Source organism: Myotis yumanensis, unplaced genomic scaffold (genome assembly GCF_028538775.1).
Source record: "Myotis yumanensis isolate MYYU_CA2020_CCGP unplaced genomic scaffold, mMyoYum1.0.hap1 SCAF_15, whole genome shotgun sequence".
Taxonomy (NCBI): domain Eukaryota; kingdom Metazoa; phylum Chordata; class Mammalia; order Chiroptera; family Vespertilionidae; genus Myotis; species Myotis yumanensis.
In genome coordinates, this window is record NW_027223766.1 from 23,399,424 (window position 1) to 23,427,370 (window position 27,947).

At 40.1% G+C, this 27,947-nt stretch overlaps 1 protein-coding gene across 3 annotated transcripts in view; it reads left to right on the top strand.

Annotated features, from left to right (window-relative positions):
• CA8 (carbonic anhydrase 8) overlaps positions 1 to 27,947 on the top strand; it is an 88,270-nt gene that overhangs the window by 31,813 nt on the left and 28,510 nt on the right. For all 3 annotated transcript variants that reach the window (XR_011468198.1, XM_070391892.1, XM_070391893.1), the window contains exons 4-8: positions 7,891 to 7,986; positions 14,708 to 14,770; positions 17,302 to 17,350; positions 18,662 to 18,774; positions 26,867 to 27,035. Coding sequence is in view for 2 of the 3 variants with exons in the window: in XM_070391892.1 (XP_070247993.1) it covers positions 7,891 to 7,986; positions 14,708 to 14,770; positions 17,302 to 17,350; positions 18,662 to 18,774; positions 26,867 to 27,001 (456 nt within the window). In the remaining variant the exon portion in view is untranslated. The remainder of the gene's footprint in view (positions 1 to 7,890; positions 7,987 to 14,707; positions 14,771 to 17,301; positions 17,351 to 18,661; positions 18,775 to 26,866; positions 27,036 to 27,947) is intronic.

Below are 27,947 nucleotides of genomic sequence, written 5' to 3' on the forward strand. Positions count from 1 at the left end.
ATTAATATATTAATGGACGAAGATGCTCTGAAATGCTCCCCACACACCCTCCTCTTTCTTTTCACCTATATGAGACGGTACATAATTAAGTTCAGGCAAACATAACGAGGAGGTGACAGAGATAGGCTTTCAAATAATTTATTTTCCATTCCATGCTTTACAGCGCTTTGTCACTATTATATCTGTCTACACCTTGAATGTCCTTCTCTGACTAATAGCTGCATAATATATTGACAATGACATCTCAAAGTGTAGGAGCACCTGAAAATAATATACACTAAATCTCAATGTATCTGCAGACGAATGGCTGCCTCATGTAATTATGAGTGGGCCTGGAGAGAGGGTGCCTTCTCTGCTGTTTTTCAGTTATTTAATGCTCCCATTGTGTTACTCAAACATTTCACCAGTTTCCTTTTAAAAAAATTTCAATGCTTAACACTGTCTTTCTTTCTTTCAACTCCTAGTATCATAAACATGGTCGAGACATTAACTCCCCTCCACCCCCTTTTTCTAATTTGATAGCTCTTTCCGAGTGCTCTGAGAAGGATATTTTAGGAGTGATAGAGCATGGGTGAGGTGAGATACTTGGCTTCCAAAACTCCAAATCTAGCTGGATTTTTCACAGCTCCCCACAGTTGCGTTTCCTTGTGACTGAGGAAAACAGTTAAGCAAAGTCGGGACCCAGAAACTGGGCTCTGCTCTTGCCGAGCCCCTTCCTCTGCAAATCTCTACTGTGTAGAGGCCCAGCTCGGAGCAAAGCTCTTGATGACAATAGTTTGGCAGAAAAATGTTTTGTAGGGTCACTTACATCTGTGTTCACAAGCGCATTGAGTATTTCTGACATAAAAATTTATAGCAGCCTGTGTGAATTTTCAGGTTTTACTTTTACCCATTAAAGGATTAAAGAATCCTGGAAGTGCAAGGTGCATTTTGCCTCAACTCAAGCACACTGTCTCTCCTCATTAAAAAATCACCTAATTTGGAAACAGCCCAAATGCCCATCAGCATATGAGTGGGGGAAGAAAGCTGTGGTACATCTACACAATGGAATACTGCGCAGCTGTAGAAAAGAAAGAACTCTTACCATTTGCAACAGCATGGAAGGACCTGGAGAGTATTATGCTAAGTGAAATAAAAAAGTCAGAGAAAGATAAGTATCACATGATCTCACTCATATGTGGAATCTAATGAACAAAAAAGCTGTTGAACAAAATAGATCCAGAGACATAGAAGCATGGAACAGACTCTCAAGTCACAGAGGGAAGGCAGGGAGGGTGGCTGGATGGGAAGAGATCAGTCAAAGAACTTGCATGCATAGATGCATAACCCATGGACACAGATAATAGGATGGTGAAGGCCTGGGGTGGTGGGTGGGGCAGGCTAAAGAGGTCAATGGAGGGGGGGAGATAAAGGGGACATATGTAATACTTTGAACAATAAATATTTAAAGAAAAAAAAAAGATATCACCCAGTACTCACTTCTGCTCCCTTTTGATGTCTGTTTTCTCATGCTGCCCTCCTGCCGCACTCATTTCATCCTGAGGCCTTTACATTCTTCCTCTGTTCCTTGTACGGCAACTGTCTTCTCAATAATCTAAAAAAGTAGATCCCAAATCTCCTGTTGTCCTCATTTTCTTTTGTTTCTTTGTAGCTATTGTAGCCTTGACACTGTGGACCACCGTTTCCTCTAGAGAGCCTTCCTCTTTTGTCCTAACAGGACCTGGGGATTTTCAGGGTTTCCTCCTGCAGGTTTGATATTCTTTTCCTCATGGCACCACCTCCCAAAGCTTCAGTCTTGCCCCTCTGTCAGTCTCCTTCGTGCCTTGCTCCAGGGGTGGCCTGAGGCTCTCTAGATATCTGGGACAATGATCTGCATTCTGTACCTGAATTCTGTACCGCCAGCCCCTTCTTCTCAAGGCAGTTCTGGTTCTGCGTCTCTTCCTTCTGGGAGACCAGCTGGACTGTTCTGATGTAACTTTCAACTCATCTAAAACTGAGCTCAGCTTACTTTTGGTAAGCGATTTAGGGTAGAAACCTTGGTTACCACTTTTCCTTCATATCCGTTGGTTCAGGTTGTGTTTCTGTCTCCTCTCCATCATCTCCATTCTCTGTCTGTCTATCAAATGCATGTCAAGGTCTAGGAGGAGAGGTAGAATTTGGAGAAGGGGGGACCAGCATTTCAAGGGAGTGGAACATAAACCGAATGGGGGGCTATTGTGAGGGGCCAAGAGATACACTTGATTTGAGTACTTTGCGGATAGGGATAGTTTGAGAAATTTAAGCCTGATATGGGTAAAACAAGGAAATTAGACATTTTTGAGCAGAGAAAATGTGGTGAAACCTGCATTAAAGAGAGATTAGTTGGGCTTTGTAAACAATTAGGGGCCAGGAAAGGCCTTGGCGAGTTGGAGATAAAGAGGGAAGGGGTCCCAGGCCTCTAGCCTGGGAGGTTGCGGCCTCCACAGGGGACCGAGGAGGTGCCTTTTTATTTTTTTAAGGACATTGATGTCAGTTCTAGACATACTCAGCTTCAAGGTGGCATGGAAAGGACATGTCCACTAAGCACTTGGAGATAGGAGGCTTCACAGAACTTGTGTGAGTGCCCGGGGCTGGGGAAGGAAATTTGTGAGTCATAATTGCCTTTGCAGTTTTTACTGCTTTTCCCATTGCTCATGATTTATTCTTTGGTACTTGAATGCTGTCGCGTTATTTATGTTAATAATAAACCTCATTTATCTTGCAGATAGCTTTCTGTTAGGCTGCCATGAAATCTTCAAACTTATTTTTCTCAGTGACAAAGAAATGATTATAAGGCTACGGCTTGTCACAGTTTCATAACTTTGGACAAATTTATTGCTGTGAGTTAAGTACATTAAGATGAACATTTCACAGGTACTAATGGCGTAGCAGGGTAATCGATTGCAGGCAGCTTGAATTTGTGAGCCCTGTGGGAAGAGTTCCGCCAAAGATTTTCTCTAAACACATAAAAGGATGTTTCAGGGTTGTCGTCCTGTGGTCAGATTTTTTAATGGGAAGGCATGGTGGTCATGATGCTGGCAGAGTAATAATGTATCTTTGCCTTTTTATTTCTTTGTGGTACATACGTTATTAGCACACCTGAGGCCACATCCACCCACACCCATTGAGACCTCTGTGGTTGGGGAGTGGCAGGTGCGGGGGAGAATAGAGGTGAGGAGAGACTCAGCTTTAATTGTTGGAGAGAACCACCTTTCCCTACTCTGACAGAGCTGAGTTGGGAGGGAGCCCAAAGCCTTTGGTCTTTTGAGAGAGAATCAGTGAAGGGACAGTGGAAAACCGCCCATTGTGTCCGTTGAGGAAGAAATCTTGTTCCCTTTTTGCTTTTTTCCCCCCAACTACTGTTGTCGGTACCATAGTTGGAGTTTGGGTTCAAACTGCAAGAAGCAGCCCCTGTGCCACCTGCTGTGCTGTGTGTGTACGAGGTTCCAGAAGGTCTTAGTGAGGCTGAGTCCTACCTGGGGTCATCTCCAGGCCAATGGACCCTAAAGGAGCGAAGTGACTGAGCAGAGTGGGGCCTTGGGAGTCTAGGCAGCAGAGGTAGTAATAGCTCTATTTAACCCTTGTACTGCTTAGAAATGCTAAGGGGCCTTTATGTACTTGGTCCTTCCTACAAATTGGTAAGTGCTCTCCATTCTCACTGGGCCTCTAGTATATCTATATTTTTAAATAAATTACATTCATGAACTAATATGTATTTTCTTTCTATCTATCATTTATCTCTCTCTTTATATATCTACCTATTTATCAAATCTATTTTATGAAGCATAGGAAACTTGAAATACAAAAGGCTTTGGATAAAAATAAACATCAGTAAAAGTTCTAATATGTTCCTTCTGATCATCAGTGGATTGTTGTGTTCCCATGTCCCTTCCCCAAAAGAACCGTGTTTACTGTTAGGAGAATAAATTCCAAATATTGTAATTTTAATTGTTAGAGCCATGTCTTTATTCCTGTTGCTACTAGTCTTGTTCAGATTAAAATCTCCATTCAACTTTATACTTTTTAAAATTTGTTTGCACAACCTGTATTAGTCAGGGTTCTCCAGAGAAACAGATATATATCTAAACAGGTCTATGTCTACGTCTATGTCCATGTATGTCTGTCTATATCTATGTCTGTGTCTGTCTATCTATTTATCTATTTATTGAGAGATGATGAATTAAGATTTATTTTAAGGAACTGGCTCATGTGATTGTGGAAACTGGCAAATCTGAAAACTTCAGGGTAGGCCATAGACTGGAAGCTGAGGTGGAATTTTTATATTATTATTTGGAGGTAGAATTGCTTCTCCTTTGGGGGACCTCAACCACGTTATGGAAGGTAATCTGCTTTGCTCAAAGTTTACTGATTTAAAGGTTATATCTAAAAAAAATGCTGTCATAGCAACATCTAGACCAGCGGTTCTCAACCTGTGGGTTGCAACCCCTTTGGCGGTCGAACGACCCTTTCACAGGGGTCGCCTAAGACCATCCTGCATATCAGATATTTACATTACGATTCATAACAATAGCAACATTACAGTTATGAAGTAACAACGAAAATAATTTTATGGTTGGGGTCACAACATGAGGAACTGTATTTAAAGGACCAGAAGGTTGAGAACCCCTGAGACGGATGTTTGACCAAACAGCTGGGCACTGTAGACTAGCCACGTTGGCACATAAAATGACCCATCCCACACCCCTATCATGATTTTTCAGCTGGAACTTTTGTGGTAGCCTCCCAGGTCTCACACTTCCAGTTCACTCCCACACTGCCAGAAGGGCCTTTGAAGGAAAGACATTGTATGGGGAGTTTGTTTGGGTCTAAACAGCATAAGTAATGATAATATTCACTGCAATATTACTTTGGTGATTCCCAAAACACAGTTATGATAAAATTTAAGGCTCTGTGCAATCTGAACCCCTCTAGCTTTATAGCCTCATCTTTCCTGTCACTGCCAGCCTTATGTACCCTTTAGTTACCCACAAGCTACTCTAGTTATTCAAATGCATTGATCATTTTTCTGTATCTTCATGGCTTTGCTTTATGGAACAGAGCAACACTAACATAAGGCAAAATACAAGATGATAGGAAGAAGGGACTGTGGGAGCGCAGAAATTGATGTAAACAATTCAAGCTTTTGAAATCTGAAAAGCTTCATTAAGGTGAGGAAAAGGTGAGATAAATGGTGTTTGGGCTGAATTGTGCTCCCCCTGCCCACCGATTCATATGTTGAAGTCTTAACTCTTAGTACATCAGAAGGTGACCATATTTAGAGACAGGATCTTTGTGGAGGTAATTAGGTTAAAATGAGGTTGTTAGGCCGGGCCCTAATCCAGTATGACTGGTGTCCTTATAAAAAGAGGAAATTTGGACATAGATATGCCCAGAGAAAAGAAGATATGAGGACACAAGGAAAAGGCAGCCATGTACAAGCAAGGAGAGAGGCCTCAGAAGAAACCAAACCTGCTGACACCTTGATCTTGGACTCCAGCCCCCAGAACTGTGAGAAAACAAATTATTTGTTGTTTGCACCACCCAGTCTGTGGTACTTTGTCATGGCAGCCCTAGCAGACAGGTGGAGTGAGGAAGAGCTCAGGGAGCCCAGAGTGAGCTAACGCTGAGAGACAAGAAACTGTAGAGTGTTATTATGTTTGTGGATTGCGCATCTGAGTTACTACTACATATAATTAAATACATAGTAGGTTACAACTCGTTTCCAGAATGTGTCAGAAATTTGCTTGGTAATTGAATTAACCATCGGTACTAGCAACATGACTGATAACTGTTGATGTTGACCTTGATCACCTGGCTCAGGTAGTATTTGTCAGATTTCTCCACTGTAAAGTTACTCTTCTGTATTATACTCTTTAAAAAAAAAAATCCTATCCAAGGTTCTGTTTTTATTGATTTCGAGAGAGAGAGACAAAGGGGGTGGGGGGAGGGAGAGAGAGGATACAGAGAGAGAAACATTGATCAGTTGCCTTCTGTATGCACCCTGTCTGGGGATTAAACCCGCAACCTTTTGGTATATGGGACAATGCTCCAACCAACTGAGCCACCCCACCAGGGCTGTCCTACACTCTTGGAAATGAAGTCACCATGTGCAGCACACACTTATGGAGTGGGTACCCTTACATTTTTAAACACAAAAAAATGTGTACCAGATTTTGAAGAGTTGGTGTGAATGATGATGCTGCTGGATTGTGAGGGGTGACAAAAAAGAGACCATTCTTTTTTGTTTTATTTGTTTTGTATCAGAAAATATACCCCATAATGTGGCCATGAGAATCAAGAAAAATGTTGATTTGAACTTTGTAATTTGTCGAATAAAATTAGATTTCAACCTTGGGCCTTCTTTGTTGATTTAACTAAGGCAGTCAGCTCTTATCTACACCTCTGTACACTTATCTGTACCACTGGGATGGCTATGCTATTGTTGCAGCCAGAAAAGGAAAGATTAAAATTGGTCGGTCTTTCATTATTAACGGAAAGGTTATAAAACATTGTTTTCTTAAAGGCAGTGCCTTGACAGTTAAATTTATTGGGCAGTCATAGTCCTTGTGGATTTTTCAGAGCCTGACCTACCCTTATCTTGGGTATACTAGTAGTCTTTTCCTAGGCTATCGTTTCTATTACATATGGGCAGAAGACTTCATTACCTCCCTCTGGTGGTCAGCTTTATAATTTCAGAATCTTGGACAAATTTAGCAGGAAAAAACCCACCAAATTTGTGGCAATCCTCATGATAATTTTCCATAATATTTTAATATGGATGCTAAAATGACATGGTGATTGAATTGTAGCTATGTATTTTTGGATTAGAACTAATTTTTAAATGAGGAGGTATTTTAAGGTGGTAAGTAATTATGATTAAAAGCTAGAGTGACGAAGATAGTATTCTAGGTAGAGGCTTACCTAGATACTATTATACTAAGAACCTAACCTCAGTGGCCATTTAATTTTAGCCAGGGAATTGAATTTGGCTTCTTGCAAATGTTTTATCAGGCTGTAGGAACAAGTGCATATTCTAGATAAACTTGAAAGCGACAAAGCTTTATGAGACGAGGAGTGAGGGAGTCCTCTTGAGCATTGTTTGTCATTCCCTCACAGATTAAACTTTATCTCCAGTGCCGGAAATGGCCTTCTTTTAGAGCTCCACATCAGCATTTTTTATTTCACCATGGCTTTAAAAAGATGCAGTATTTTTTTTTATAGGATCCTATCTCTGGATATGCTTAGGGTGGGGTACCTTTATTCTGCCAAGGGCCATTTGGATATTTATAACATTATTCACGGGCCATACAAAATTATCAACTTAAAAATTAGCCTGCTACATTTTGTCATGTGTTTAATGAAATCACCCCTAATGCCTTGGCAGGGCCAGACCAAATGATTTCGTGGGCCTTATGCGGCCCTTGGGCCGGATGTTCCCCACCCCTGGCTTAGAAGGTTGAAATAATTTACCAGAATTTGAGACAGGCTTTGCCTTATTCTTGATGGAAATACTGCAGGTACTAATCCTTTGAGTTCTAGTGTTTGTTCCATTGAGAACCAGAGGGTATGACATTTAAAGAAAGGCAACCAAATCAGTGGGAAATTTGCCAGTCTCCTTCGATGTGGTCCTGATTAGGACTAAAGTACAACTGGAGAGGCAGCAAGCCACTAAGCATTGCTTCTGCTCAGAAGTAAGAAGGAAGAAATTCCTACAGGGGAATTGCTGTGCTAAGGCAGTAATCTATTAGTGTCTCTTGGTGATACTCTTGTTGCTTATGACACCATATACACATAGTTACGGAAAGTTGATCTGTCTTTGTTTTTCTCTATGGGGGGTACATTAAGTAACGAGGTCTGTTCTTGCTCACCCAGTTGCATCTGATCCACTGGAACTCCACCCTGTTTGGCAGTATTGACGAGGCTGTGGGGAAGCCGCATGGAATCGCCATCATTGCTTTGTTTGTTCAGGTAAATGGTCTCCTATGATTGTTGAATTGTTCAAATGCTTGTTTCCACTTCATTTTGCAAGTTATATATGTATATACTTACGAAATGATCACCATGATAAGTCTCTAATAACCATCTGTCACCACACAAAATGTTTACAGTAATATTGACTGTATCCCCATGCTGTATCCTGTACCCTTCTTACTTATTTATTTTATAACTGGAAGAGCGTACCTCTTAATCCCCTTCACCTTTTTTGCCCATACCTCCACCCCTCTGCCCCCAGAAAACCATCAGTTTGTTCTCTGTATCTGAGCCTGTTTCTGTTTTATTTGTTTGTTTTAGAATTCACATATAAGTGAAATGATACAGTATTTGTCTTTCTCTGTCTGACATATTATATTCAGCCTAATATCCTCTAGGTCTATCCATGTTGTTGCCAATGGCAAGATTTCTTTTTTTAAAATATATTTTTATTAATTTCAGAGATGAAGGGAGAAGAGAGAGAGAGAGAGAGAGAAAGAGAGAGAGAGAGAGAGAGAAAGATCAATGATGAGAAAGAATCATTGATGGGCTGCCTCCTGCATGCCCCACACTGGGGATTTGAGCCCGAAACCCAGGCATGTGCCCTGACTGAGAATTGAACTGCAACCTCCTGGTTCATAGGTTGATGCTCAACAACTGAGCCATGCCAGCCGGGCAGGATTTCATCCTTTTTTATGGCTGAGTAATATTCCTGTGTGTGTTTAATAATATATATTACATCTTCTTTATCCATTCATCTGTCAATAGTCACTTAGTTGGCATCCATATCTTGGCCATTGTAAACAATACTGCAGTAAAATTAGGGTTGCATATCTTTACTAATTAGTGTTCTCATTTTTTTTGGATATATATCCAGAAGTGGTATTGCTAGATCAATTGGTAGTTCTATTTTTAACGTTTTGAGGAGCTTCCATACTATTTTCTGTAGTGGCTGCACTAATTTACAATGCCACCAACAGTGCACAAGGGTTCCTTTTTGTCCACATTCTTGTGAATACTTGTTATTTATTATCTTTTAGATAATAGCCATTCTGACAGGTGTGAGGTAGTATCTCGTGGTTGTTTTGATTTGTATTTCCCTGATGATTAGTGATGTTGAGTATCTTTTCATTTGCCTGTTGGTCATCTGTATGTCATCTTTGGAAAAAATGCCCATTTAGATAATTTCCCCATTTTTAAATTATATTGTTGTTTTTTTTATATTGAGTTATATACATTCTTTGTATACTTTAGACACTAACCCCTTATTGGATATATATGCAAATATCTCCTCCAGTTCAATAGGTTGACTTTTTGTTTTGTTGATGGTTTCCTTCACTGTGCAAAAAGTTTTTAGTTTGATATAGTCCCATTTATTTTTGCTTTTGTTGCTCTTGTCTGAGGTGACAGATCCAAAAAAGGAAGTATTGCTATGACTGATGTCAAAGAGTCTATTGACTATGTTTCTTCTAGGAGTTTTATGGTTTCATGTCTTACTTTTAAGCCTTTAATCCATTTTTAGTTCATTTTTTGTATATGGTATAATAAAGTGGTTCTGTCTCATTCTTTTGTATGTAGCTGTCCAATTTTCCCAACACTGTCAATTGAAGAGATTGTCTTTTTTCCATTGTATATCCTTGCTTTCTTTGTCGTAGATTAATTGACCATATACGTAGGTGTATTTCTGGGCTCGCTACAATGTTCCTTTAGTCTATGTGTCTGTTTTGGTATGAGTACTATCCTGTTTTGATTATTTTAGCTTTGTAGTATACTTTGAAATTAGGAAGCATGATATCTCTAGCTTAGTTCTCCTTTCTCAAGATTGCTATTTGGGGTCCTTTGTAGATGTTTTTGTTTGTGGGAGGAGATGAGCTCAGGGTTTTTCTATACTGCCATCTTGAACTGGAACCCAGAGTATTTGTTGGTCTCCCTTAAATTTTAGTAGTGGTGACATTAAACACATATACAGAGAACACTGACAATTTAAAAGTAGGGAACTTGATCTCTGTGGGTCATGAGAGAGCAGTCATATTCATTAGTAGAAACTGGTTCATTTACTTGTTAGATATTTTTTTCAGAGTGCCATGGAGGGACTTTGGAGAAATGATTTTAAAAATGTGTTCTGAAAGCAGAGGAAAAAGAAGTTGAAAATATTTGTGGACTCTGGCTTACTGCAAAATCTAAGAAAAATCAATAATGCAATCCTGTAGTGGATTTCTTTTGTTCTTTGCTGTTAATAATTTTCACTCCAAGATGATTGGAAGTGCCTTATAGAAAACATGGATAAAATAAGACGGGCAAAGACCTTGATAGATATAGTTAATATAAAGTTGGGATTTGATCTCTGTGGTGGACAAAGTATATTATATAAATTTAGTGACATGTACAAAAGTGGACCATATGCTTTCAGAGGTAAAAATTTAATCGAAGGTGAATGATGGCCAGAGGGAAGGAGGGGCAGAGGCAGTGGGCAAAGTGGGGTGTGGGGGTAGGGACATGTGTAGTTGTGTCAAAAATAAAAATACAAAAATAAAGTTATAAAAACAAAACAAAAAATACACCCCCCAAATGAATCTAATTCCCAAGATGAATCTTGTTAACTTTGTCTTATTATATACTTGATGTGAAAAAAGACTTAGAGGTGAAGGAAACCCTGGACATTTTAGCCTTCTTCCTCCTCTATCTTACAGAAGAGAAATGAAGGGCCAGAGAGGTCAAGTCAGTGTTTATAGTCACACAGCGATTTAATGTCACCAATTGGCACCAGAAACCATTCTTCCACTCTGTTGTCTCATTCTTTAAAAAAATAAAAATAAGAATAAGAATTCCAGTGACCAAGTGGTCATATATGGAAGGGAAGGGACAGTTAGAGCATTGGGTGGAAAGCCAAGACTTTTGAAACCAGCATGAGTATTTCCAGGAACACGCTCCATATTGGAGGCAAGGGGAAGTCTGAGAGCATGCACACTTGTTCTAACTTTCCATACGTTTGCTATGAGGAAAAATTCTGGTTATCTCTGTGGCAGTGCCTTTCAGGAGAAAGTAAAATTACACAAACTTGAAAGCAAAATTTCATGAAGGAAAGAAGGACTGATAAGGATTGTCAGTTGGAGCAGAGAGGAGAAGGGACTGTAGTTCACCCAGGGTGTCACACTTGGGTGAGGAAATGGGGGAAGGGGGACCTCAGGGCAGTGAGTAGAGATGTCCCTTTCAAGGAGTTTGACTCAAGAAAAGAAAGACAGCCGAAACCGGTTTGGCTCAGTGGATAGAGCGTCGGCCTGCGGACTGAAGGGTCCCGGGTTCGATTCCGGTCAAGGGCATGTACCTGGGTTGCGGGCACATCCCAGTGGGGGGGTGTGCAGGAGGCAGCTGATCGATGTTTCTCTCTCATCGATGTTTCTGACTCTCTATCCCTTTCCCTTCCTCTCTGTAAAAAATCAATAAAATATATTTAAAAAAGAAAAAAAGAAAAGAAAGACAAAAGGGATAATAACTTGGGGATGTACAGTGAAGGCCTGTTTGTTTCATTTTTGAGATTTGCCTGTGTTTTTATTCTGAGCAAAAAGAGGTAGTGAGGGTGTAAGGTTTAAAAATACCGGCAAGAAAGGGGATAATGGACATAGGAACATACTGGAGGGGGCAGGAGGGCATGGGATGGAGAGCATATGGCATATGTGTATGGACTAACCTTGGGTAACCACCCTTTATTCAAAATAGAGGCCCAAAGGAAGAGGTGGGTAGAAAGGGGATGAATTTGTAGGTGGAAAAGGAAGGAAATTAGGGAAGTTCATGCCTGATGACCTTTATTATCTCCGAGAAAGGAAAGCAAAATTATTTATAGAGCAAAGGAAATGGGGATTTGGAATTGGGTTTTGGAATAGCCCAAAGAAGAATGATAATAGACTTGACAGTTGGTGTGGGAGACCCACATGAGCCTGGTTATCTCAGATTGTACAGGACAGTGTACTGTGGATGGTTCTCAATCCAGGTAGAGGAGCAGAGGATTCTAGCAAATTGTTCCACTGATCTGTTGCATAGCAGATGATTCAGGAGGACAAAAGGATTAGGTAATGGAGAGTGTTTGCAGAGATGTCAGTCAGTATGGGCAGGAAGGGAAGGAGACCGAGCCAAGAGTCTCCTGAGAGTTGGCTCCTTGTGCTCCATTAACGGGAAGAGAGGCAAGAGGGGAGAGCTGGACAGGTGAGAAGTTTTCAGAGTGAAAACAAATCGAGGGTGCGTTCCCAGGGTGGTTTGCAGAGGTAGGATGGGGCTGAGGGTCAAGAGACATGCCAGGAGGGGACGGGTCACTAACATGGATGATGAAGTCCTCCAGAGTGATGGCAACGGGTGATGACTGCGAGGGAGTGACCAGTGTGTCAGTAAATGACAAGAAGAACATGATAGCGACAGTGGCGGATGGTCCACTCAGAGGACAGCCTATGCATATGGACCTGATGGTAACAGCAGGGCACTGACCACAGCTTCAGTCTCATGTGAGGGAGCTGCACAGTGTCCAGTCAAAGCCTGGGAGAGCTGTGACCAGGAGGTGGTAGAAGAGCTTGTCAAAGATGCGGAGTTACCTGTCTCAGAGGGCATAGTGCAGTGGTTCTCAACCTTCTGGCCCTTTAAACACAGTTCCTCATGTTGTGACCCAATCATAAAATTATTTTTGTTGCTACTTCATAACTGTAATGTTGCTACTGTTATGAATCGTCATGTAAATATCTGATATGCAGGATGGTCTTAGGCGACCCCTGTGAAAGGGTCGTTCGACCGCCAAAGGGGTCGCGACCCACATGTTGAGAACCGCTGGCATAGTGGGAAATGAGGGGAGGTGGAAAAATACAAGGCAATGAAGAGCTGAAATTCTAGGAGAGGAAAGTGACCAGAGGGCTTGCATTTTGGGTGGTGGTGAAAGATGGCAAAGGTGAGAGGTAAGAAGTGAATTGGTCTCCTAGCTCCTGGTGGACTCTTGGTACCAGGTGTGCTGTCACCTCGGTTACTGTAGGATTTAAGGGGTTGGGGTGTGCAGAGTGTCATCTATACTTGCTTTTTGGTGCTTATAACCTCTGCAGATAAAAATCTGGCTGAGAAGGGAAGGGAAGAGATGGGATAGTAGCTCGAGTTTGTGGCTGGATACAAAGCTTTGCCCACAAAGTGAAGAACCTCTATAGACAGAAGGGGCCAGTGATAGTCATTGAGTGCTGCTATATGTAAGAACTTACTTAATACTGTATGGCTTTCTGAGTTAGAGCAATACAAGTGATATTAATTGACTTACATTGCACTATGCCCTGTCCTAAGGTATCTGTTTGGTTTAGTCTTATCTTCAACCCCATCGCTTTTATCCTCCGCACTGTATAGATGAGGCATAGAGGTTAAGTAAACTTGCTCAAGGCTGAAAAGTGAGTCAGAGTCAGAACTCAGGCATCCAACCCACATGACCTTGCTCCTGAACCACTACTTTATGTGGCCTTACAACATTCACATGCGGACTCTCCGGAGTTACCATGTGACGGAGATGCAGGAAATGAAAACAGCTCTAGGCACAGGCCTCCGAATGCTACACCACAGTTAAACCCATAAAACAAAGAAGGGCCCATGTTGGCTTTTGCACTCAGGAACTCCAGGAACTCGGCTTTTGCACTCAGGAACTCAGTTGCCTCAGGTATTTTTTTCACCAGAGAATTTATTTTCTGTTTTTAGAGCCTACCTCAGGAATGGCAAACGCTTGGAAAGTAAAGTCTTGATTATTGTTAACTGATTGGCATATCTTAGATTGTGCAGATTTCTTCTCTCTTTTCTTCCCTCCTTGATGCCTCTCCACTAGCATGTTTCACAATTGATTCACATAGAGAGAAACAGAGAATACAAACATGCTGCTAGCTATTCTAGCGCCTTAGAGGTCATTTCCTAGAAACTTATGTGGAAGAGAAAAAGCAAACAATAGCAATGGTTATCTGAGGTTATAGATCCTCTCCCCTATCACCGCGCTCCATTATCCTGGACCAGCGAAACTTGATTGAAAGTGGAAATCAGATTGCACTTACAGTTTTTAAATGTAAAGTCAAGAATACTTAATGTAAGATTTTTTTTTAAAGTCTCAAGTTCCTTGGAGCATTGTATACAAGAGAAAGATGTCACGATATATAATGTTTTAACATAGAAAGTCATGAACAGCATATTATTATTTGAGAATACAAAGGTGATTATAGAAATTATGTGCAGTTGTAATCAAGAAATGTCCCGATGTCGGTGACTTCAGCCTATAAAAGCACATACCCGCTTTTCTGAGTTAATGAAAATTTTCAACATTGATAAAATCTTTATAACAATAATCTAGACATGTCAGATGTAAAAATGGAAGGGTTTGGGCATGTGATGAGGAATTTTGATTCAGAAGTATCCTTGAAACTTTTGTATTGCTGTGTTAGATGATTTGACATATTTGCAGCCTTGTACACAGCATGATGAATTTAGATGGGTTCTTGGAAACGTCCAAGAACATATCTGATATTTGATTGTGCTATAGCTTCTGTTACAGCTTCAGTTACCTTCAGTGAATGTTTCCCTGGTTATTCATGAAAAGGTCATTGATTTATTCCCCAAGAAAGAAATTTAGGTGGACTTGATCCTCGCTACTATAATTAGTTATTTTGAGCAAAAGCTAAGTATTTAATATTTTTGTGGTTAATGGCATATGCTTTATATATTTCAGATAGGAAAAGAACATGTAGGCCTAAAGGCTGTGACTGAAATCCTCCAGGATATTCAGTATAAGGTAAGTCACTGTTTTAAAGAAAATAAAAATCCTGGTTGTCTAAGAGGTCGGTCCCCAAAGGCCACCCTCAGGCTGGAGGATTCACTAAAAGGACTCACAGAAAAGCTGTTATTCTCATGGTTGTGGTCTATGGCAGCGGAAGGAAATAGGTGAAAACCCAGTGCAGTGAAAGGCTCATGGGCATAAGTCAGGAGAAACCAGGCATAGTTTTCGGGAGGAGTGGCATGGGGACACCCCTATTCTCCCAGGAGTGATGTGGTATAACACGTGTGAGGTATTTATTGTCAACCAGGGAACCTTACTTGACCTTGGTGTCTAGGGTCTGCATGCCTATGTGACTGACCTCAGCCACTCTGACCCCAGCCCTTCCACCCCGATCCTCTGCTGAACTAGACATTCATCATAAGTCACATTATTAGTCAACTTATCTGGTCAAACTGGTACAACATGGGCCAAGGCCTCCGGCACACACAACACTCTTTAAGGCAGAATATTCCCAGGGCTCTGAGATGGTCAGCCAAGAGCCAGCCAAGGGCCAGTCTTTTTTTTTTTTTTTTTTAACAGATATTCCTTTAAAAAATATTTTTTGAAAAAAATGTGTTGTTTTACTTTTCCATTACAGTTGACATACAATGTTGTATTGACAAGGGCCAGTGTTGAAGACAGGCCATTTTTTGAAATGTGAAGATTTGAGCAACCCAGGCCTGCTGGGTGAACACTTTCCGCCATTGGTTATAGGAAAGTTGTGTAAACAAAACGAATAAAAACTATGGCAACCTTACCTCACAGTACTTAGGTAAAAAAAAAAAAAAAGGAAAAATAAAAATAAAGACAAGTACACATAAGCCATAGGATAATGTATTTCACAGAAGGTATGAAGATTGATTTGACCCTGCAGTGACTCAGCCTAGCATTGCTGGGAAGCCAAGTTCTGTTGTAAACAGTACCTTTATGCTTCCATTAAGTCAATAGAATTCAGTGTCCTTGGAGGCGACCCAAAACCCATTCTGAAATCCATCTGGGAATGAAGTCTGATTAGCTCTACACTAGCACGAACCCATTGCATCTTGAACCAGACAAGAGCCTCTCACAGAGATCTGAGCGGCTCAGAACGAAGTCAGGCACCAAGGGAAAGCACCGAGTAGTCAAAGAAGCTGGGAAAAAAGGGTGTGAGGACACATTTTTCACTGACATTTGTCTGATAGAAATTTGGTGGAGAAATTTTCCTTTATTTCTTCAGCTAATATGACATAAGTCAGGAGGATGGTGGGAGGCAAGTAAGCTGGATTCTTTTTTAAAAAAATAAATATATTTTTATGATTTTTAGAGAGAGGAAGGAAGAGGGATAGAGAGATAGAAACATCGATAAGAGAGAAACATCAATCGGCTGCCTCTTGCACGCCCCCAACTGGGGATTGAGCCCACAACCTGGGCATATGCCCTGACTGGGAATCGAACCAGTAACCTCTTGGTTCACCAGTTGATGCTCAACCACTGAGCCACACTGGTCAGGCAAGCTGGATTCTTTAATGAGTCAAAGAGTATCTAAAAGTAAGGAAGAGATGTAGAGGTTAGGCATTAACTTTCTCTGTTATGTCTGCATTCACAGAGTGATTTTATAAGAGATATCCAACTGCTGTGACATGTCTGTCTGCCTCAAAGGCCTGAGCAATTTAAATAGCACTATTTACAATAATGGCTATTAATATGAATTATTGAATAAGGGCACAAATACTTCCTTTTTCCCCCCTAAATATATTTTTATTGATTTCAGAGAATAAGGGAGAGGGGGAGAGAGAAATGTTAGTGATGAGAGAGAATCATTGATTGGCTGCCTCCTGCACGCCCCTCACTGGGGATGGAGCCCACAACCTGGGCATATGCCTTGACCGGCAATCGAACCTTGAACTGTTGGTTCATAGGTTGATGCTCAACCACTGAGCCACTCTGGCCGGGCACAAATATTTTCTTTGAAAATGAAATTTAGCTTTGATAAAAATGGACTGAAAGAGAATGTTTTCATGTGAGTGACAGATCTCCCTCTCTGGAGGAGGAGATCTGAGAGCTGAAATACCAAGTCCAAATAGGACAAAATGAGAATTTGGGAGGCAGGTTGTAATGCCAAGTTCAAAGTACCAGGAGGAAAGTCAAGTCAAAATAATTACCTGAGCCAGGGTTCAGGCATTTTACTCCAAGGCCCACGTCTCTGGTATGGATGTGCTAGGAGCAGGAAAAGTAGGTGACAGGAGACAGACAGACACTAGATAGGCAATTGTACATTTCACACCAGGAATTACAGGGAAAACTGAACTGTGGTAGAAAAGGAAATAGCATAGATTCAGAACAGTAGTGTCTTGTTGGACCCAGTCACTGTTGTTCCAATGAGAAGATAGAATTAGACACAAATCTATGGGGTCCAGTGATGTCCTTTAGAAAAGATGTCAACTGGGATTCTTTAGTGCTAATAACTCTTTTATTGTAAAATTAAGAAATTGTATGTTAACATGGGATATATATTTTTTATTTTTCAGGGGAAGTCCAAAATAATACCCTGCTTTAATCCTAACACTTTATTACCAGGTAAGTGTACATGGATGGATTGTATAAGATGAATTTTAACTATGGCTATGCATTTATTGCTTTCCTCAGAATATGTAACTATGTATTACTAGTTAATAAAGGTTTTTTACTATATATATATATATATATATATATATATATATATATCTTTTGAAATAACAAGTACTTTACCACTAGTTTCATTAATCATGAAGGGTTTCTTTTTTGTAAAAATTGCTACCTCTATGTAAGCACCAGCATAATAACGTAACTTTGGTATACTTCTGGAATTGATCAGTGAAGTTTTTATTAATCTATAGAGTGAAATAAACTTTACATCTAATTTTATAAGGTAACCTCTTTGCAATGATACTTAGTTGTTAATTCTGATTATTTAGGTCTGCCCTAATAGGTAGGGATTATGTATAAAATACTCAGAATATAATTTGTAGTTAAAGGCTATTTTGTACAAAATTTTGGTCTTTACAAATCTCTACCCAAATTATGTGAAATTTCTTGGTGTTTCAAATGTAACCAAATAGGTCGATGCATCATATCTTCTACCTTCTACATTTAATTGCTCTACAACAAACCAAACATTTACCCATCATATTCAATCATGAATTTCTCTATTGCAGAGCTAAAGGTTTTCATAAGAATAAGAATAGTTTATTTTATCCTATCATAATATGCTTTTAAAAATTTGTTGTTAAAAAAGCAATACAGATAGAAGTAGCTAGAGCAGAATGGTTGAAAACACTGGTTTTGAAGCCAGAATGCTTTGGTTGGAATCCTGGCTCTGCCAGATGTTAGCCCAATGACTTTGGGCAAATTATGTAACCCTTTGTGATTCAGTTTCCCCATCAGACAAATGGAGCTAATAATAGGAACTATCTCAGTGGTTTGTTGTAAGGGTTAAATGAGTTAATGTTGAATAGTTCCTCCCATGTAGCAAGCTTTGAATAAATATTAGGTGTAATTAGCTAAGTCCTCCAGTAAAGTAAAAAAAACAAAACCCAACAACTATGGGTACACTTTTGCTAAAGTGACTAAATTTTACATATATGTACACATCAAGTGTATATGTGTATTAAGTTTATATAGCATATTTGGATAGAAATCACTATAAATAATAGAGGACTCATCGTGTTTCCCATCAATTATTTTCTTTATGATGATTAGTTAAGAATACATGTGAGGTTCTAGTTTAAAAATGACATCAGTCTGAGAAGTGTTATTTGGACAATTTGTAGTTTCGAAAATTATTGTTGGAGTCTCAAAATTATGATTAATTAACTTGCCTTTGTGTGACATATCCACGTGGTTGCACAGATCCTCTGCTGCGTGATTATTGGGTGTATGAAGGCTCGCTCACTATTCCACCTTGCAGTGAAGGTGTCACCTGGATATTATTCCGATACCCTTTAACTATATCCCAGCTACAGGTGAGTGCGGTACCTTAAGTCTTTTAGAGTGAAGTTCTGAGTTAAGGTTACATTTTGTTTCTATAAAAGGGAAATGTCGGTTTTATGTTTTAACTCTCTTTAGATCAGTCACTTCCTTGCAGATGAAAGTTAAATGTCTCGAACTTGTGAAAGCAATTGAAAGGTCAAGGATGAACAAAACCCAGCCATCCTTTATGATCTGTATTTTAAAAGTCAGTTTTTATGGAGTAAATAGAAGTCACTGAAATAGTCAAACTTTTGATTAGTCTAGTTATTCCTTTATGGGGTTTTCTCAAGCATGGAGAGGAGAAAGGTCTTGGGAGTATAGTGAGAATGCTGGTTATTTCTGTAAGTCACACGTGGGCTTTGAAATAGCTCTTCTTATGCTAGCACAGGAAGAATATGTATAAAGAAGGATGAGGTATTTAGAAAGAATACCCTGGGGAGTTCTGGATTGTTCCATAACCCCACTTTTGGTCACCTCCCTCCCCCACTGTGGGCTCTGAATAGGTGCTATAGATGCTAACGCACAGGGAAGTTACCTGGTGGAGCATGAGGCAACATAACTGTAATGTTTTTAAACAGGGACTTTGATATTATTATAAAAAAGGTACTTTACATGTCTCCTATCCTCCAGGGGTTGATGGGATCCCTGTTCTGGAAGGCTGTGTTTTTCCTTCATGATGAACCTCAAAAGGCTTGAGCAATACTCTGCAGCATGCATGTCAAACTTGCGGCCCGCGGGCCACTTGCCTCGTTTTTATTTGGCCTGTGTTAGCCTTTGAGTTTGACATGCTTGTTCTACATAAACCAAGTTTTCTTTAATAATATTTTATTCTATTCCCTGCCATTTTATAAGTTCACATTTATTGAGTTTATGGTTGTAATTGAGTTTATGGTTGCAAATATTTAGAGTTTGAGACATCCAAGAAGGGGGTATAATATATAGGTGGTGGTTGAAGCCATAGTGTAGAAGAGGAGAGAAAAGAAGTGGTGCAGAGAACTGAGACTGGCAGTCCTAAGGGGCACACCTTGGACGAGTTGCCCCCAGGGAAGGTTTGAAAATTTTGAAAAGTCAGAAGGTTGATGTGATATGTGGAAGCCAGGGGAGGTGTGAAGTTCAAGAAGGAGGGAGTAGAGAGGTGAAGAGTATCAGATTCTGAGCACACATTAAGTTAAAGACTGAAAAGTTTAATTGGATTTATCCCCAGGGAGAGATCTCAGAATTGGGGATGAGATCGAAGAAGAAGCTGAGGGTCTACAGCAGGGGTCCTCAAACTTTTTGAACAGGGGGCCAGTTCACTGTCCCTCAGACCGTTGGAGGGCCGGACTATAGTTTAAAAAAAAACTATGAACAAATTCCTATGCACACTGCACATATCTTATTTTGAAGTAAAAAAACAAAACGGGAAAAAATACAATATTTGTATTTGCATGTGGCCCGCGGGCCGTAGTTTGAGGACCCCTGGTCTACAGTCATGTGTATTTAGCATTACAGTTTTTGTTTAGGGGTAATTTTCTTTAAAAGTGGTAAAAAATTTTAGTGAAAAATAAAGTTTTTCTCTATAACAATAAATTTCTATTTTTTTAAAACTAAGGATTAACCTTGCTGAGCCACAAGAAAGAAAATTCTCAATTTCACTTAGAATTCCATTAAGGATTTCCTTGCTAGTCTGGTGTTGGGAATATAAATGTTGAGCTGTATTCTGAATGTTACCTGATATTCTGTACACGTGAGATATAATGTTTTACTCTCACATTGACCAGTGTGTTATGCTAAACTCCAGAGATACTACATTGTGCCTTTGGCTCTCACTGGCTTCAAAGAAAACCTTGCTTTGTATCGTCCCTCTAAGGAAGGCCAGTGACAACCTAACTATTGCTCACTAAGTCATGTTCCTCGATAAAGAGGAGGCTAAGCCAATAATCTCACCTGCTCTGGAAAATAGATGACTTTTGCCCTGGTGGTTATAGCATTGGCCTGTGCACTGGAGGGTCTCCGGTTCGATTCCTGGTCAAGGGCATGTACCTGGGTTGCAGGTCTGATCCTCACCCTCGGGTGCTTGTGGGAGGCAACCAATTGACGTGTCTCTGACACATTGATGTTTCTCTCTCTTGCTCCCTCTCCCACTCTCCTCTTCCTTCTATCTCTAGAATCAATGGAAAACATATCCTCACTCCTTGAGTGAAGATTTAAAAAAAAAGGAAGTAGGAAAATAGATGACTTTTCAGTTAGCTGTAGCTTTTCAAGAGAAAAATATTTAGGTGCAGTTAGCACAAAGCTCCCTATAGCATCTGTTCAGAGGGCAACAATGTTAAAATGTGAACATGTGCGCGTGCACACACACACACAGAGGCATGTATATTAAAATGCAGTTTATAGTGATTTAGAAAAAGTTATAATCTTAAGAGAATATAAATCATTCTGTTCTTGAGTGTCTCACTGTTGCTGCTCATACAGTTTCAGAGAAAGCAGAGCTAACATAGAAATAGTCTAGAGAAAACAGTAAAAAGGAGAATCTGAACCAAGAAAAATTGAGGTCTCATATTATTGCACTTAAGAGCAGAAAAAGAGATAAAGATCGAGCGAATGAGAATTGATATATAAGATAAAAGGAATGGCGAATAGCTGGTGATATTGAGAAATATGAAACTTGTATTGAGGAAAAAATGTTTCATTTTACATCATAGGGTTAACATATGTGATTAAGCTGCTGGGTATTAGTATGGAAACAATTGCTCCCTCGAATATGTAATCTGCCACAGGATAATAATGCCTGCACCAGCCACATTAAAGAGACAAGCTCCAAGTCGTAACGCTTTCCTGTGAAGTGCACAGCAGCTGGACGCAAGGAGGAATTTTCTGCTGAAGTGCACGGCTGACAGTTCCACCCATCTGACAATTCCACCCATCATGGAACATTCCCATCTTCCTGAGAACCAGGAATTCTAGACTATGGAACTGGAAGTGCCTGCTTAGTTGAAGTTTTCACATTATGCTTGGTTAGCATACTATATGTTAAGGAAAACACGCACAATTGGATGGATTTGAATGAGTGTAATTTTTTTTTAATGATCAATCACCATTAAATGACTTTAAGCTAAACAGTGTTCTAAGCGTTAGGAAGCCAAAGTAAAAAAATTTTTTCAGCTCTATTATTACGTTTGGAAATGAGATGCCATGGACATACGAATGTCATCGGATCCAACACCAGAAATTGTAAGACACATTAAAATGCGAACAATACTCAGAATTGATAAAATATGGTATTTTGATATAATGGCATATGTACAAGTATGTGTGCACACTTAAGCACACACACATGCACAGACATGGATTGATCATTAAGTTTTACTCTCCTCTTCCTGCTTCCCCCCCCTTCTTCTGCATCCCCCCGCCCCGACTAATCTACTTCTATTTCTTAACTTACCTACCATCTCAAGTCTGTCTTTGTTATTTCCTGTCTCTTTCAACATCAAATAACATCAATGAAACAAAAGATAATGGATTATGTCCATTGTTTTTCACTGTGTGGATCTATGTCTGTTAGAACTTGGAAAACCATTTTCAATTGTGTTTCTTTTCATCTTACCTCCTCTTCATCCTGCCCCATTCACTATCTCCTGTGGATTGAGAAGTGGGACTCTTCCTAGCTTCCTACAGCCCGAGTGAAGGCAGGGTGTGTGCCTGGCCTGCGGGGCCTGGGAGCACACCTGGCCCTGGATTGGCCGAGGAGGTCTGATTACGCCCAGGACTCCTCAGCAGGCCTTTCTTGTTCTTGTGTTCCTCATGGGATTTGAGGGGCTGTTAACCCTAAAACCAAGTTGTTGCAGGGCCACAGCATGGTCATGTTTGAAAATGAGTTCAAGTGCTTTGGAACGATTGTTGTAAATTGTTGCCTGTATCCGTGATTCTCAAACAGTCTCCTGGAGGTTGCTGGGCCTGTCTCCAGATTTGCTGGCTCAGCAGGTCTGGGCAGGAACTTATTCCAGGAAGCACACTTTGGGAACCACTGTTTTTTTTATCTACCGGCATTTATCTCCAGCTGTAATTTCGACCAGCACTCTAGCACCAGAATGTCGTTTCTGACAGCTGGCACTAGGCCAGCCCTGTCCAATGGAAACATGATATGAGCCAACTACTAGATTAAAATGTCTAGTAGCCACAGTAAAGAAAGTCAAAATAAAAGGTGAAATTAATTCAAGTAGTCTATTTTAACACAGTTTATCCAAAGTATCATTTTAACGTGTAATCAATATAAAACAATCACTGATACGATTTTTTGCATTATTTTTTCACATTGACTTTCAGAGTGTATTCTGCACTTCAGCAGATCTCAACTTAGACTAGCGGCATTTCAAATGCTCAGTAGCCACATGGGGTGGGTGGCCACTGTGTTGGACAATGCAATTCTAGGACTTTCTCCTCCGAGACTCCCTATTTCCTTTCTTACAATGCACTATTTTTAGGCACTTGCGGGAAATTTTGTATATATTTCCTGAGTGTGTTTCATGATAGAGAGCACATCCCCTGTGGTTATATACTCTGTAAATGTGCAATTTTTGAGTAAGTTTCAGTATGTGTGGCTTATCAGTCATGATCCTAAAGTGAGGATCATGTGGCTAAGACCAGGCTGGGGGTTGGAGTAAGAACACAGTTTCCATCAATGTTCTGGGGAAAGGACGGGCTCTGAGCTCTTCCTCAAAAAAGAAAAAGATCAGATTAAAGAGTAAATGATGGAATGAGGGTTGGTTAATGGGTGAGAGGTTAGTACAAAAGGGAAAGCGATGATTTGACAGATGGGGTAGAAGAAAATGAAACAAACAAAAATAGCAAGGCTGCATGCAGTACCTGAAAGGTGGATAGCTATATACAGTCTCACTCTAGGTACATACGTGTATAGACTGTTTAAGTACAGTTTGCTTTCGGCCTTTTTATTTGATTGCTACCATAAGGAATTATATTATTCGAATTCACATATCACCATAGTCTGATGATAAAAGAAAATAAAATGAGAACACCAACTTTTATGTGTTAGTTTTCTATTTTAACTCCAATTAAATGATAACCAATGATATGTAAGTCTCAATAAGTCAGTTAGAGGATGTACATAGGATTGTGGGAACTCCTGAAAATAATTAGTGCCAAACCTCAAACCCTGGACATTAGCCCTTTAAATTCACTCATAAAGAAAGCAGCTTAAAAGTTGAACTGTGAGTGAATAGCCTGGTTGGCTCATGAGTCAGTGAAGGTTGGAATAAATGTCTTAACTTAGATCAATTGGAGTGCAACCCAGGTTCAGAGAACAGTGAATATTCAGCGCTGCTGCCTTCAGAAGATGAAGAGTAGGATCCCTCTTTTACATTGTTTAAAAACAAATGCCATGCTCAAGTAGAGTAGCATTAAAAATCAACGAAATCACTCATACAGATATATATGATAATGATAGTCTTTCTACTGCCTGACATTTGAATTGTGTTGAAGACTTTTATCCTGGGATATTATTTTTTTTAATTTCTCACTATCTCTCATTTCAGCATGGGATAACACAGTATGCACTTGAAACCATTTGAAGTGACTAAAGGGTTTGAGGGGTGGTTACTTCAGAAACATCGGCATTTCAGAAAGACGTGTTTTTCTCTGCTGATGTTTGAAGTCTTCAAAGTGTTGCTATGATCAGAGAAAAACATTTCTTGTGAACTAGCTCTCTCCAAGAACACAGTGGTCTGAGACTGGCTCTCTGTTGATTCAGATCATCTCCTCTAGAAGCTGTTCTCACTGAAGGTGTGCAGGGGAGGCCTGGAGCTTGAAAGGTTTATCTTCAGTTCACAATACGTAAATATAAAGTTAACCTCGCTTTAAAATAAGCTTCAAAGCCAATGAAAGTGGAGAATTTCTTAACATATGTTGAAGCAGTCAAGTTTCTAGTCCATGTTGCTCATCGGGGACCCTGCCCAAGGTTATAGGTTCTGGTGGCAGCTATGACATGGTTCCATGGAAACTGAATGCGAGGAGGAGGATTTTCCATTTTCCCAGTCAACTGGCTTATTTTTTTCAGTCTACTTTCTGCATATAAAATTGGAGTTAAATATTTATCCAAAATTCTAAAGGTTTGACTTCAAAAGAAGTTGGCTAGTAGATATCAAATACCATGTGCCTGGACACTATGCTGAATACTTTTCATGAAATATTCTATTTACTTCTAACACCATCTTTGCCAATAATACTGTCATTTCATCTCCCTCGTACACATGTGGAAACTGAGGCTTAAAGAGGTGACGTGATTTGGTGGTTGGGGTCTTAGGTGGCAGAGCCAGGATGAGAACCGGCCTTTTGATGATGAGCCCACTGCCTTCACCTTCATAATCTTCTTTTTGAAAAAGCATAGGATCCTCTCACTGACCAGAGTCCTTCCCACTCTTCCCCTAGGGAGCACCGAGTGAAATGCATTCCACAAATAAGTACAGGGGATTCTCATGCAGCCTCAGCTCTAGAAACCTCCCAGATGTGGCCTGCGATAATCACCACTCACATCCCCACTCGAAGACCCTGAGAAGGTCTAGTGACATTATGTAGATTAAACAAACAATTGCTCATCTGACTGGCATCTTTATACAAATATAGATATTACTTAAAAAAAACAGGACAGTTGACACCTAGACTTAGGAAATCAAACAGTATTGGAGACATGGAAAAATAAAATATTGGAAGTCAGATTTCTAACCTGAGTTCTGATCTAACAAGCCATTTAATTTGCCCCCAGCTCTGTATCCCAACATGTATATGTGGGGATTGGATTAGAATCTTGTGAGATTCAACTCCTTTGGGGTCAGTGAACTTCAACTTCAAAAAAAATGCACATGTAAAAAATTTGCATGTCATTCAGGGGTTTCATGGGCCCCCTCAAGTCGGTAGGAGGTTTTAGATTTTTATTAGTATCCCTGCATTAGTTGATTCCTTGCATTTTCTTTCACTTTATGAATGTAAAGACTCTATGGCTGTGCTGTATGAAGAAGTCTTTGTGGATATAACCCTCTGTTACACAGTGGACTTTTGGTGGATTGATGCTGATCAAATCACATTTGCTCAGCATCCATGCAGGATGTAGGTCCTCTTGATTGGACTAGAATTTCTGAAGAGGTGGCCATGGATCTGGGAAAAAAGCAGGTGGGCTTGGAAGTGTCAGACTTGGTTAATTTGGAAACTTTCTTAACCTCTTTAGTATCAATTTCTCCTTTTGCATAAGGAATGAAGACTGAGTCATGGGACTCTGAGGCATTTAAATGAAATAGCAGACAATGAGCCCTGTAGATAAGTCATTCCCTATAGATGGGAATGAGCCTGGCGGTGTTCCTCACATGTCTGCTTGTTGCTTACATACTTCTCAGAGGGCCATGTCTGGCAGGCTACGGGCTCTTAGGGGGTACAAACCTGGCAGGTCAGAGAAACTGCAGTGTGGCTGATGGGAAAGGCCCCTGGGGACTATGGGAACAACCTTTTCACAGGTAAAGGGAAACCTCGGGACCTGGAGAGGCCACCCGAGAAAGGGAAATGAACTTGAAAATTGATATTGTTCAGGGAGGGAGTTGGGCTTAAAGTTTTGGGAAATTAGAGGTATTCTTTGGACCTGCATTCTCCAAAGGGCTGGAAGAGCAGCAAAGAGAGTCTTTTGATGAAGGAAACCGCCATCTAATAAATCCAACAGTTAATCAGTGTTAACGTACAGTAACATCAGAACTTATTAATTAAAGATATACTTGGGAAGCCTATGAGAACACGTTCATTCATTCACTCTTTCTTATTATCCTAACTGGCAGGCATGAAAGGTTTTTGAGAGAGGTGCATATCATATTTGCATTAATAAGTCCAGCAGGTTTTCATGACACCTGTACTTACTTCTCTGGTCTTCATTTTTCTTGTGCAATCATCATGGCTAATGTCTTAGGTCTGGAAGAATTAAGTTTGTTTTCCTGTTTTTGAAGTTTAGTTTTAATTTTCTCTTTTAATCGTGGCAATGTTATGCATATTTTAAGTCACTCTTGTTAATGTCTGGTAAAGGATTAATCTATATATTTCCGCTTTTATTTCCAGATTGAAGAATTCCGAAGGCTGAGGACACATGTGAAGGGGGCAGAACTCGTGGAAGGCTGTGATGGGATTTTGGGAGACAATTTTAGACCCACGCAGCCACTTAGTGACAGAGTCATCAGAGCTGCATTTCAGTAGCCAAAGGGAACAGGAACAAGCCCGGCTTCCTCCGGTACGTGCAGGTTAAGTAAGGACGTGGGCACATGGTTGTGTAAACCTATCAGACCAAAGGTACTCTCGTGGTGATCCTGATAATTCAGCAATATGAATTTTATTTTGATAAAATTTATGACACATTCTCAAGCCCCATTAATTTAGAAGTGAGGTGGCTTTAAAAAAATTTTCATGTATTGTTGAAGAGAATCTACAATCAGATTTTCCCACTAGAGCAGCCTTTCATTCCAAATGTTGCTTTAATACAGATTCTCCTAAGGACAGAGAAACAGGGATATGCAAGCACCCCTTTAGTACTGTACTGTACTGTGTTGAACCCCTGAAGCTTCAGCAGTCACTGCCTCATGACGGAGGAACGTGACGGAAGGGACTTGGAGGAGTGTGCGAGCTTCAAAGCTGATCCTCATTGTCTGACACAGATTTGATTGTATTGTTTTTGGGGTAGGAGACGGCAGATCTGCCATGAATGAAAATACTTGTCCTATGGAAGTGCTATTATTTGATAATCAAGAAGCACTGGTTAATAATCAGAATATGGTATTTTTGATGGATTAAAACATAATATATATTTTAATATATTAAATTCAATATATGGATTCCTTATATTAGCTAACAAAATAAAACATCATAAACATGGGAAAGATAAAGTCTACAAAAATGACTGTACACTGCATTATTTCTTTACCTTGTAAATTGCCTGAGTGTGTAATAGGTCAGTACATGGCCGGCAAGCCACTGCTTCCCGTAAGAGAGTCGTATCTGTTGAAATAGTTTTCTGGGTAAGCAGGACAGAGCTTTGACTGTTTATTGGACCATTGGGAGTAGTCACATATTAGGCGAGCGGCACAATGAGTAGAAATTTCTGGCGTCCAGGAGCTCACAGTCTCATGAGCTAGACAGTCAACACAGG